Source organism: Oncorhynchus keta, chromosome 6 (genome assembly GCF_023373465.1).
Source record: "Oncorhynchus keta strain PuntledgeMale-10-30-2019 chromosome 6, Oket_V2, whole genome shotgun sequence".
In the NCBI taxonomy this organism is placed as follows: Eukaryota; Metazoa; Chordata; class Actinopteri; order Salmoniformes; family Salmonidae; genus Oncorhynchus; species Oncorhynchus keta.
The window spans coordinates 28,588,942-28,601,636 of record NC_068426.1 but is presented as its reverse complement, the minus strand read 5'-3'; the positions used below and the strand labels follow the sequence as shown (position 1 = coordinate 28,601,636).

Here is a 12,695-nt window from a genome sequence, read left to right as displayed (position 1 = left end):
GACACATGTTTTTATTAGGTTTAATTTGCTGCAGTGTCTATTAATTGTCCAAACAGAATTTTCACAAATGCCTTACTATACGTCATTCCCAAACATTCTACAAAATTGTATGAACATTTGAAAATGACCATATCTAAGTGCTCGCTTGTCAGAAAATAAAAACGAGGTGTCATATTCTTACTGGAGGTGTATATGAACCGATTTTAATACGATGTCATGTTACTAAAACACTATCAGTTCCACTTTAAGTGCCATTGAACAGGGTATGGTAGTAGGTGCCAGGCACACCAGTTTGTATCAAAAACTGAAATGTTGCTGGGTTTTTCACACTCAACAGTTTACTGTGTGTTTCACAAATGGTCCACCACGTAAAGGACATCCAGCCAATCTGACACAACAGTGGGAAGCATTGAAGTCAACATGGACCAGCATCCCCGTGGAACGCTTTCGACACCTTGTAGAGTCCATGGCCCGACGAATTGGAAGTTCTTCATGTTTTCTACTCTCAGTGTATGTGGATAGGATTTCAAAGAAACTTCTTCAGGGATTTTTCCAGTGTGGCTTGCGCCTGAGACCGTTGCTGTCCACTTTCCTGTGGTGCTGAACTTCCGAACGAGTCGCTGTCTGTTTCAATGTTGCTGAATCTCCAAATTACCTATCACTCCATTGTTTAAGTTGTAAAATATGTATGTAAAATGTAAAATACTTTGAAACAGGTGTGCTTTGCAAATAAAGTTTAATTTGATAAATCAACTCTAATCAAGTGCTATTTGCATGTGATGGAATAGGATTGCATTGTTCATATTATTGTTGGTGGCCTATTCTTAGATGGCATGCACGTATTACCTACCGATTGTGACTTTAAATATCTGTAGAGGACAGCCTGTGGATGTTTATGTGGCTTTGTTTAAATTCTAGGCTGCAAAATATAATGAAGGATGCAATCTCATCCCCATGAAAGCAGATGAGGAAGTTGAATATCGTGTGCATATTGTGGTGAGAAACCTACTGTATATACAAAAGTGAACGTACACGACAGGAAAATTGCATAAAGCAGGGGTGTCAAACTCATTCCACTGAGGGCCGAGGGTCTGCAGGTTTTTGTTTTTTCCTTTAAATCAAGACGTAGACAAGCAGGTGAGGGGAGTTCCTTAGTGACCTTAATTCATTAATCAAGTACAAGGGTGGAGCGAAAAACCGCAGACACTAAGCCGTCCGTGGAATGATTTTGACATGTCATAAAGGAACAAGAGACCATATTTTGTATTTCAGTACGACATTTATTGAGCAAATGCTGCTGGGAAATCATTCATGATGAGTAAAGACATGGGATTGCAAACTGTAGCACCTCATGTATGTTCGGTATTTAAATTCAAGTCCATCCTATGCATACAATAATGTATGTGTGCGCATTTACAGATTTATTTTCAATTGCACTCGTAAACATAATAGACACTGATACAAAGCATGTTTAAGGCTAGGAGTTTCTTCAAGGTTATTTATGCGTTAATTGCTTTGGGTTCTGTATGTTCATGATCATGAGTTCATTGCACCATCGTCATTCTCTTTCTTCACTGTATTGTATTGTAGTCGATTGTATTTTTTTTGGCTCAATTGGTATCGTCACATAATAAGTAAGCTTACTTCTGAAGTGGACACTCCCACCTGGGCCCCCCAAAAAACTTAATTTGAATGAAGATACATTTCTATCACTCTCCCATCCATCCATACATACATACATGTTAGAGAGGGGACTCCCTCCCTGAGCTAGCATGCAGACGCCCCCACCCGTGAGCCCTCCTGTGAACTGCAGATAGAAAGAAAGAGAATTAATCATCTGTCCCATTCCCAAATTTTCCTGACCACATCTGCAGAAAAGCTAATTTATAGCTTCACTCAACATGCATTTTAGAAATTTTAGCTTAGTCACATCATATGGCTTCTCTCTTTGCTTTTCTGTATGTTTGAGAGTGGTTATCTTTATTACATCGCTCTAGCTGTATGATTGCTTGTCGTCATGTCCTCCTCCCTGACCCTCCTGGGAGGATTGGTTGGAGCGCAGTCACTCGGTTTCGGTCACCACCTTGACGGACTTGGAAGAGTGTTTCTCCATCGTCTTGCTGGACACCATCTTCTCCTGAATCATATCCTCAGTCTCCTTCACAGTCTCGGTGACAGTGACTGATTTAATGACATGCTTGGCTCCATCCTCTCCAGTGGTGATGGTCTCCACCGTTTTGGTGATGACCACCTTTTGGCTGGGGTCATCTTTCTGGTTGGGGTCATCTTTCTGGTTGGGGTCATGTTTGGTGGGGCTCTCGTCCACTCCATTTGAGATCACATCCGTCTCCTCTTTCTTCCCATCGTCCTTTTTGTCCTCTGGGGCACCCTTCTCCACTTCTCCGCTCAAAGCTGCATCTTTCTTTTCTACCTTCTCTTCCTCTGAATCACCCTTTTTGTCTACTTTCTCTTCTGCAGCCTTGGGGGCCTCTGACTTGGGAGCTTCTGGTTTGGGAGCCTCCTCCTTAGGGGACTCTGCTTTAGGGGATCCTAATTTGGGGGATTCAGATTTGGGGGACCCTGCAGGTTTGGGGGATTCAGATTTGGGGGAACCAGCAGGTTTGGGGGATTCAGATTTGGGGGATCCTGCAGGTTTGGGGGTTTCAGATTTGGGGGAGCCAGGTTTTGGGGATTCAGATTTAGGGGAACCAGCTTTGGGGGATTCATGTTTGGGGGATCCAGCTTTTGGTGACTCAGACTTAGGGGACCCAGCTTTAGGGGATTCAGCTTTCAGGGAGTCTGGCTTGGAGACCTTTGGGGCCTCAGATTTCTGGACCTCAGCTTTTGGGACCTCACTCTTGGGGGCATCTGTTTTGGGAGACTCTGTCTTGGCTACATCTGCCTCATCTGTTTTGTCATCTTTCTCATCCTTTCCTTTATTATCTTTCTCATCCGTATCATCTCCATCTTTGGATCCTTGGTCACTACTTGCAACTTCCTCTTTATCACCACCCTCCTCTTCTCCCTCTCCATCTGCTGTCTCTTCTTCTCCTCCACTTCCTTCCTTCTCTCCAGCCTTCTCTTTGTCAGGAGAGACCTTTGATTCTGGGGCTGTCTCCTCTCCCTCTTCCCTTCCTTCTCCCTCATCACCACCTTCTGCATCATCTCCCTTCTCACCCTCACCCTTTCCTTCTTTCTCACCCTCTTCCTCTTTTTCTCCCTCCTCAGCACCCTCTCCTCCATCTTCTTCTTCATCGCCACCGTTTTTGTCCTCCTCTTCCTCCTCAGCAGGGGCGCTGGAGCTCACTTGGGATTCAGTGGAGGCTACAACCTCTTCTGAGTCACCCTCTCCCTCTTCTCCATGTCCCACTGCTTCTTCTCCTTCCTCTTCTCCCTTATCCTCTCCTTCCTCTTCTCTGTCATCTGTTACCTCTGCCTCCAGTGCGGCAGACAGCTCCTGGGCAATCTCTTCCAGGGCCTCGTCCATTTCAGACTTCTCATCCTCCACCCTGGTCTCCTCAATGATCTCCTCTACAAACTTGTGCTGGACCTTCAGTTTGGGAGGCCCAGACTTGGACTTCTTAGAGGAGGTGACAGCTTGGCGGTAAGGGAAAGTGCTAAAGTGGGTCTCCTCACCTTCTAGGAGTTTCCTGCAAAAACAATAGAAAATAAGATATAGTATAGTGTAGGCCTAATATAAAAGTTAGGGTTGATATATACTGAAAAAATATATAAATGCATCATGCAACAATTTCAAAGATTTTACAGTTCATATAAGGAAATCAGTCAATTTAAAAGAATGAATTATGCTCTAATCTATGGATTTCACTTGACTGGGCAGGGGTGCAGCCATCGGTGGGTCTGGGAGGGCAAAGGCCCACACGTTTGGCAGCTGGGCCCACCCACAAAAGGGCTTTATTACAGACAGAAATACTCTTCAGCACCACTAAACCACCCCACCACCCCTCAGCTGATCACGCAGATGAAGAAATTGGATGTGGAGGTCCTGGGCTGGCGTGGTTACATGTGGTCTGCGGTTGTAAGGCCGTTTCGACGTACTGCCAAATTCTCTAAAGCGACGTTGGAGGCAGCTTATGATAGAGAAATGAACATATCTGGCATCAGCTCTGGTGGACATTCCTGCAGTCATCATACCATTTGCATGCTCCCTCAAACCTTGAGACATCTGTGGCATTGTGTTTTGTGATAAAACTGCACCTTTTCAAGTGGCCTTTTATTGTCACCAGCACAAGGTGCACCTATTTAATGATCACACTGTTTATTCAGCTTCTTGATATGCCACACCTGTCAGGTGGATGGATTATGTTGGCAAAGGAGAAATACTCACTAACAAATGTAAACAAATGTATCTACAACATTTTTGAGAAATAAGCTTTTTGTTCATGTGGAACATTTCTGGGATTTTTTGTTTCAGCTCATGAAACATGGGACCAACAATTTAAATGTTGCCTTTATATATAAATACAATATTTTTGTTGCTTAATGAGTACAATTTTTGTTTCCTCCTGTTTTCTTTTAAAATATTTGTTTTAATCAATGATAGGCCTAATTAGAACACTACCGTCGCACTGTACCTGTATGCAGCAATCTCGATGTCAAGAGCCATCTTGACATTGAGCAGGTCCTGGTACTCGCGCAGATGACGCGCCATCTCCCACTTCGTGCCCTTGAGCTCATTATCCAGCTGGTGGATGGTCTCCTGCAGAAAACAAGACCAAGAGACATCAGCTGGTTAGGAGCTGTTATTACCTAGGCCTATGTGGAACTTTGAAAAAATACATGGTTATCTATTTTTTTGGTGCAGGGAAGATATGTCTCCAAAAGGACAGAACCCTCTGGAAGAAATATGAAAACGGGATAAAAATATATATATACAATTTCGTATTTTGTTCCTAGTAATTTAGGCTTTATCACAAGCACATTTAAACGTGTGTAAATTTACAACACATTAAAGCACTTTGAGATTTCATTACACTGTCGTTGCAATAACAATTGAAAGTGTGTCACCCTGTCTCCTTGTAAAAGGGCAAATCAATTGATATGTTGGAGACCGTTCTGCGCAAAAGGTTAGGCTATTATTGTTCTGTGAAATAATTTATTCTGACGCAGTGTACACTGTTTCAAGGGCAGCCTCTTCACACTTGTTCAACAGTCCTCCTCGAAATCTGTGTGGGGTGAGGCAAGGACACAGACAATGAACGCATCGACCCGCGTCTCTGACTCGGCAAAAAAAAAAAAAAACCTTTGCTGCATTATGTCTCCCCTCAATTAAGAACCCTATAATGTCCTGACTTTCACCAATTGTCGCAGCGTATAAGTAGCCTAATGTTTCAACAAGGATGGGCGATGTAAAAGCTGTGCCCATAAGATGTCAGCATTGTGCCATTTATCTTAAAGCAAATGCGCAGACACCACCATTGCGCAGAGCTTATATACCTAGATAAAACACATCTATCTATATTAACACAATATATAATATAATATGTATATGTTTCATTCTCAAAGTAGGGAACTCTCCTTATCGGTAGACCTATATTAAAAATAAGAATTAAAAACCTCAAAGGAATCGTGATAATATCCTCACAAGACTCTGGCACAATTTGATAGCCTATATGATAAACGAAACACATCTGATAATATGATTTAGCCAACTCTCTCCACTACATTGCTTCTCTACTTACACAGAATACAACTTTATAGAACACTTCACCATTAAGCCTGTTGCTGTGGGTTTCTGTATGAAAACAATGCCAACAGCGGGTCTCATCATACCTGCAGGCTGGACAGGTCGTTGTTGTGTCGGTCCTCGATGTCATTCAGCTGCCTTTCCAGTGACTCCCTGGTTCCCCGGACCGATTCTAATTCCACGGTCTTGGACTGGAGCTGGCGGCGGTAGTCTGCAATCTCATCACGGGCGGACTTTATTGCATCTTTGTTTTGTTCCGCAGCATCAGTGAGCTTGGAATAGCGGCACATGAACCAGTCCTCCACCTGCTGCAGGTTCTGGTTGGAGTGGCCCTCGAGCTGGGTGCGGATCTCCCGGAGCGCCTCGGTGATGTCCGTCTTCTGGAAGTCTTTCCTCTCCATGGTCACCTGAGACGCCTGCACCTGGGCAAACAGCTCGCTCACCTCTTCCTCGTGGTTGTTACGGATAAAGGCAATCTCATCCTGCAGTGACTGGACTTTCTTCTCCAACTCCGACTTCACTAACTCAGAGTCGTTCATATCTTTTTTGAGCGCCCGGATGATGCCTTCCGTCTCATCCCTGATGCGAGCTTCCTCATCGAAGCGGTCCCTAATTCTCTGGATGTCCTCCTCGATGTGGTCTGTGTCGAGCTGGATCTGCGCCTTATCGTGGTGGATCTGCTCCAGCATGGAGCGCAGCTCCTGGAGCTCCTGATCGTATAAATCGCCTAGCTGGGACTGCGACACCTGCTTCTGCCGCAGCGCCTGGATCTCCTCCTCAATCTGGCTGTTCTGCTGCTCCAGATAGTGCACCTTATCGATGTAACCGGCGAAGCGGTCGTTTAACCCCTGGAGCTGCTCTTTTTCATTGGAACGCTTGTAGTCTCCGTTAGTTTGACTGAAATCAACGCTGTCGGCGGAGCTGAGGAGTGTGGAGCTGTACGCTCTGGCTACAGGCATATTGACGCTCCTCTTGTAGGGCTTGTTAGGGCTTGACCGGGACCAGGACTGAGAGCGGAACCCGCTGGAGGGGGTGCCGGAGGAGCGGCCGTAGCTTGTCCTACTATCCATGCTTCTCCTGAATGGACTCCCTACGGTGTCCACCGGGTGGTAACTCATCCGGCCAGACAAGGGGGTGCGTGTGCAAATGGAAGGGAAGGTGTGCGAGGTGGAGTAGTGGGGTGGGTGCGTGTGTGTGTGCAGGTGCGGGGTGGATGGCGCTCACAGCATTCTTAGCCTCGCCGGCTGTCCTTTATATACGGCACAATCTCTAAAAAGGCAAGTAAAGGAGCTGTTTTACTGGCTCGTTGATCTAAGGGGGAGGGCCATGTCTCAACCAACCCCTCAGACCTTTCAAGAAACACCACGTGGAAGTGTGAGGGTTCGTGGGTGGCGGGGGGATTATCATTAGGATGATTCCAGAACTGGAATCATTCATTCGAAACCATGTAGATGCTGAGTCATTCATTAGGATAGCCTATGCGTTCAGGTATTTATCAGTTGTCGCTTGTCACCGAGTGAATATAGAACTTTCTCGCAATATTGAACATTGGTGTGAGAAAGGAAATTATACATACATCTCTGTATTTGCTCATTCGAACAACCAATGTGCAGCATTTCTATGCATGGGGATGTGACTTGTGGAGGAGTTCAATTTCCCATGTTAATTCTTATGTTCCCTATTGTTAGTCAGCAAAAAAGGTTACACCAGAAATGATACATTTACCAATGTAATTCAGAACGAGACCAATATCAGCACCTTGGAAAGAGACAGTCCGCCAGACGCTAGTCATTCGTTTAGCGCTAGCAGCACCATGGGCAGCGACTTAAAGCAGCAAAACACAATTCCCGTATTTATAAGACGGGAAAAAGTGTTCATACATTTTCTTTCAACTCGAAAGTATTGTAGAATGGTCGATCCTTAAATTAATTTAATGAGTATTTCATCTTTGCCAACGAACATGTATAAAGCCGACCCTAATTTGTTAGTACTGATGTTATGTGTTTGTGCTAAATCTTCAATATAGGTGATCGATTACTTCTTGACATCAAATCTCCGGATGCCAGAGGGATTACCATCAGTGACATACCGATGACGTATTAACTGAGAACACCATAAGGGCATAAGGGTTCAATCAACAAGGCTACATCATGCATGAATCATCTGTGAGCACTTGCTATAGTTTCAGGAAATTATGAAGCATTAAGTTCACCTTGGACAAATTTGCTCTCTCGTGCTCTTTTTGAGACATCTCTAATCAAAACATTTCTGTAGTGATGAAAATGCATCCAGATTGTACACTGTAAAAATCGAAAGTCTCAAAACACCATGATTGTGTAATGAAACCGTGAAAAGTAGTGTGCCTAAACTGAGATCTGGTGTTTGGAGGGTGTTTGACTGTAAACACAATGTAAGTGTTTTAATAGACAGCATGTGTTTTAAAACAGAAATCAAGTCCTCTGGAACACTCACAGTGGTACTTCAACCTGAATATTGGTGTTTTGAAGAGAGTGTTGTGAAAACACTTTTTGGCGTTTCAGTGTGTCAAAACACAAAAACAGTTTCTCATACCATCAATGGTTTAGAAATGCAAACGGTTTATAGCCTAAATACTTGATTGATGGTAAGGGCCTATAGATAATATTTTTCTGTGGAATTCCATTTTTATTTGTTCAATGCTTTATTTAGACAGATTAGAAACGGGGTAAAATGGTGCATTTCAATGGCATTTTACCAGCTCAACCAGGTAGCCACACTGTAAGAAATGATTCTGGGGTGAATGTAAATTGACCAAAAAACAAAAAAAAAACAACATACACTTAAGAAAAAGGAATTCAAGTCTTGCAGTGCCCTTGGCTAGTGGTAACACATCCGGCTTAGACATGTCACCCCTCTCCCCACCGAAGACCGGGGTTAAATTCCCTGATCCAACCCTTCCATCTGTTTCTCCCACCTATCTGTATCCCTGCTGTCTTTTCAGAACTGTCTCAATAAAGTGTCAAAATTAACCCCAAATATATATTTTTTAAATGTACGCAAGTCCTTTCTTTCATTGATTTGTTCATTTCATTTTACGTAAATCATTTCCGAAAAAAATCCAACCTAATATGTTGATTCAAATGTAAATATATTTCATGAAGATAACCGAAGAGAAAGAACATTTAGTGATTGAACTCACTGGAAGTCCTTTGTTTAATCATCTTGCCACAATGACTCTGTTTTTAGAGGATTGTGGATCATTCAAAAAATGTTGTATGCAAAAGAAAGAAAATGATATTTCTATATTAGTATTAAGCTTGTCGAACCATGAGGTGCAATGGATCATGATGAATGGATATCAAAACTGTCAGGCAAAGTTAAATTCAACGAGGACAGCACCCATTCCCACATTCATGATTGTCAATGGAAGAGTCAAATGCAGAATCCTCAATACTTGCAGTTAAACCTCAAGTTACTGATGGAGGTTTGAACACTGCTTGAAAATGCCTGCCGAAACGATGACCAAATGACCAAATACATGACACAAGGTTAAAACATTAAGACACCAGAAAAACGGATCTTATTCTGCGCTAGACAGTAAATCAAAGCCTCATAATGGTGTTTAGATGCTTTAGAGAGATGAAACGGGCATCAAAAGAGAAGGGATCTCATTCTGCACAATTGATTTATTTAACCTTTATTTAACTAGGCTAAACAGGATACGAAACACCAAAATAGTGGGGACTTTTCACAGTCCCAAAATCCAGATCAAATTCAAGAAAGCATACTGTATTATATAGAGCCCTTATTCCATGGAAATTCCATTTCATATTGCTCAAATAAACAGCAAACCTGGTTAAAAAAAAACAGATAAAGCAACACCTCTCCCCTATTTGACCTAGAGAGTGTATGTGCGTATGCATGATATGTAGGCTACGTGTGCCTTTAAAAAAAATGTATGTCCTTGAGCTGTTTTTGTCTATTGGTGTTCTGCATTATGTCATTCTGTATTAGATTTCATCTTTTGTGTGGACCCCAGGAAGAGTAGCTGCTGCTTTTGTAACAGCTAATGGGGATCCTAATAAAACACCAAATACCAAACCTTTTCTGTTAGTGCTCCCAATCCCTGGCAAGGTGTTACACAACACTTGATAAAGTGGTGTTACAACACACCAGGTAATGTTTCAAAACATTTCAGGATGATGTGTTTCACTACTCCAGCAAAGGTTAAGGTTTCGTCTCCTTCAAGTTGTTGGCAGCTCATTTGCCACTAGTTTGAGTGTTGTTACAAAGCACCTCATTTTAAACGGTGTAACATTGTTTCTATAATATAATGTCTCCCCCGTGGCTCAGAATCTTATCTGGCCATCTGAATGGGTGCTCCCTGCACAGTAACACTCATGAGTATGGGTGGCTCAGCCTGACAGATTGGTGACTACTGCCTATATCTGGTGGTCCTTGAGATGATTTTCAATCATCTGCAAGGTTTCAGACAGAGCTAGTTTCCTTTGGGAGATAAGATGTCTGGTGGATTCTGGAGCAGACTGCTAACTGTATTTTCACAGATGCATAATACAATCCTGAAACGATTCTTTACAATCTTTGACTAGTCATGCAAGATAGCTGGCATACTTTAACTCACTCATTTTGTTATCCCACCAAAGTTCTGTAATTATATTTAGCCCACCCATGAGCTGTGGTTTTATATCACTTCTGCAGCCTCAGAAGGACTGTAAACTCTATCTGTCTAACTCTAACAATGATGGGAAACACCAACTCTGTACTCACAATTTAAAGAGGGCTTATCTCTTCCTAGCATCATTTTTTCTTCTTCTCTGAGAGCTTAACGAATTGGAAGAAAAGTACTTTTGTCATTACACGTTTGAATTTTCAGCATGTTAACATTAGACCCTCCCCCCATTGGATTTTACATTGAATCTGAGCATAATGAGAAGCAATTGGACTGCACTTAGAGTCCTGAATATAAGTACAATCAGTATACAATATCATCTAGCAGTTTCTCTTTAGGACAATATTTGACTTTGATTAATATGCTTTCGCTAAGAGATACAGAATATAATGCATACGTTAGTCTTTGGGTTGTGGCTGAGATCCCATGGGACGGAGAGGCTGCTATCTTCTCCCTGCATTGAGATGTTTTCTCTAAGGAGTGAAGCTGCAGTGTTGTTTGCCAGATCTGATTGGCTGTAGTCTGCTGTCATTCTTATTGATCCCCCATCAATCATGCTCTAATCCTTTCAGAGGTAACAGAGGTCACTGCAAACCCTGTAGCTGCAACTGCTGCAGCTAATGCAACAAAATGGCTGTCTCAGGTTTTGGCCAATAGGTTGCCTTAGATGGCCATATTTCATCGAATGAAAACTGGCGAGGCTATTTTTGACAAATGACAAGGCTATTTTTGCCCTCCAGGACATTATTACCCACACAAATGAAAATCAATGAGATTTGAATTGTATTTTTCACCTTTAACATTATTTGTTTTATATCACAAGCATAAGAGGGGAGAATGTTATTCCCATTTCTGAGATAGAATTAGACTCTTCCCATTAATCACCCATCTGTATTCTGTTATCTCACTCATTGTTTTTCCATCGCAACAGCTAGCTCTGCAGAGCGAACCCTAATGCGTTTGAGAGCTCAGACAGTTTTAGATTGTGTTTGTATCGGAGAGTGAGAGAGAGAGAAGGGGACAGAGAGAGAGAGAGAGAGAGAGAGAGAGAGAGAGAGAGAGAGAGAGAGAGAGAGAGAGAGAGAGAGAGAGAGAGAGAGGGACAGGGGAGAGAGAGAGAGAGAGAGAGGGGAGAAGGGGACAGAGAGAGAGAGAGAGAGAGAGGTGGGGGGAGAGAGAGAGAGAGGGAGGGACAAGGAGAGAAAAATCAGAGGTAGTTACTGTGAATCTCCGAGCAGAATGTGTGTACTAGAGGTTACTTGGGTGATTATACTTGTATAAAGCACTAACTCACTTTCTCCGTGCTGATCCTTCAGTGTCCTAGACCACTGGCCTCTGCTCATTGCCCCTCTCTCTCTTTCTCTCTGCTTTCCTGCTGGCCTCAGCCTTTTAAACATGTAAATCACCACACAAGTACAATAGGCCAGCCACTCAGCCTTCAAGGTGCTTTTGGCTGGCACAGCTAGGGGTGGTGTGATGCATGGAGGGGGTAGAGAAAAGGGGTGTTGTTTATATTCAGTCTGGGGGCTCGGCTCCAACGCACTGCAGAAGGCTTGGAGTGCTTTCAAGTGGCACTGCAGCAGAAGCAGGCTGTGAACAGAGAGCAAGCAGCCAAGCCCAGCCCAGGCTACAGAGCAGAGCTCTCCCTGCTAGCTCCCAATGACGTCCTGCACCCCCCTGCAACACCCTGGCCACCATCACCGCAGACTCAGCTTTAAACAGGAAGGAGACCCGCCCCAGACCTGATATAGGTTCACTCAGATTAAAGTCTTATCTGTTCTTTTAACTTATCGAATTAGATTTTATTAAATAAGATAAGTATATCAATAAAGTTATGTTCAGGAGCATCTTCTTGACACCCAACAGGATATTACAAACTCAGTTCCCCTCTCTTGTTCTATTATGTATGTCTCTACACATTATTTAATGCATGAGCGACTACATTAAATCAAAGACAGTTGAGAGCGCCACAAGAGATCCCTCTGGCCAAAGATGGGAAAGGTAGGCAGAAGAGAGGTCATTGGATATAGAGGTAATCAATACAAGTACTGGGGTGATTAATCTGATACTTATTGGAGCTAATAGGGCGTGGCAGAGGAACAGAGATGTTAAATAAGTAGATCCAGAAAACACAGTTTGGCAAATCACACCACCATGCAAGGAAATACAAGTCTCTGGCTAGCACACTGCATCATCAACTAGATTCAAATGAACCCAATGTATGATCTATAGACTGTTATGTTTTACCTTTATTTAACTAGGCAGGTCAGTTAAGAACACATTTTTATTTTCAATGACAGCATGGGAATAGTGGGATAA

At 43.0% G+C, this 12,695-nt stretch overlaps 1 protein-coding gene across 1 annotated transcript; it reads right to left on the bottom strand.

Annotated features, from left to right (window-relative positions):
• Nucleotides 1-1,259: 1,259 nt before the first annotated feature.
• On the bottom strand, nt 1,260-6,945 carry LOC118385349 (neurofilament medium polypeptide). Its single transcript, XM_035772420.2, has 3 exons — nt 5,794-6,945; nt 4,596-4,720; nt 1,260-3,650 (listed from the first exon to the last, which is right to left on the bottom strand). Exons 1-3 carry the CDS (start codon nt 6,823-6,825, stop codon nt 2,063-2,065), a joined length of 2,745 nt encoding a protein of 914 aa, XP_035628313.2. The 5' UTR covers nt 6,826-6,945; the 3' UTR covers nt 1,260-2,062.
• Between the last annotated feature and the right edge of the window lie 5,750 nt (nt 6,946-12,695).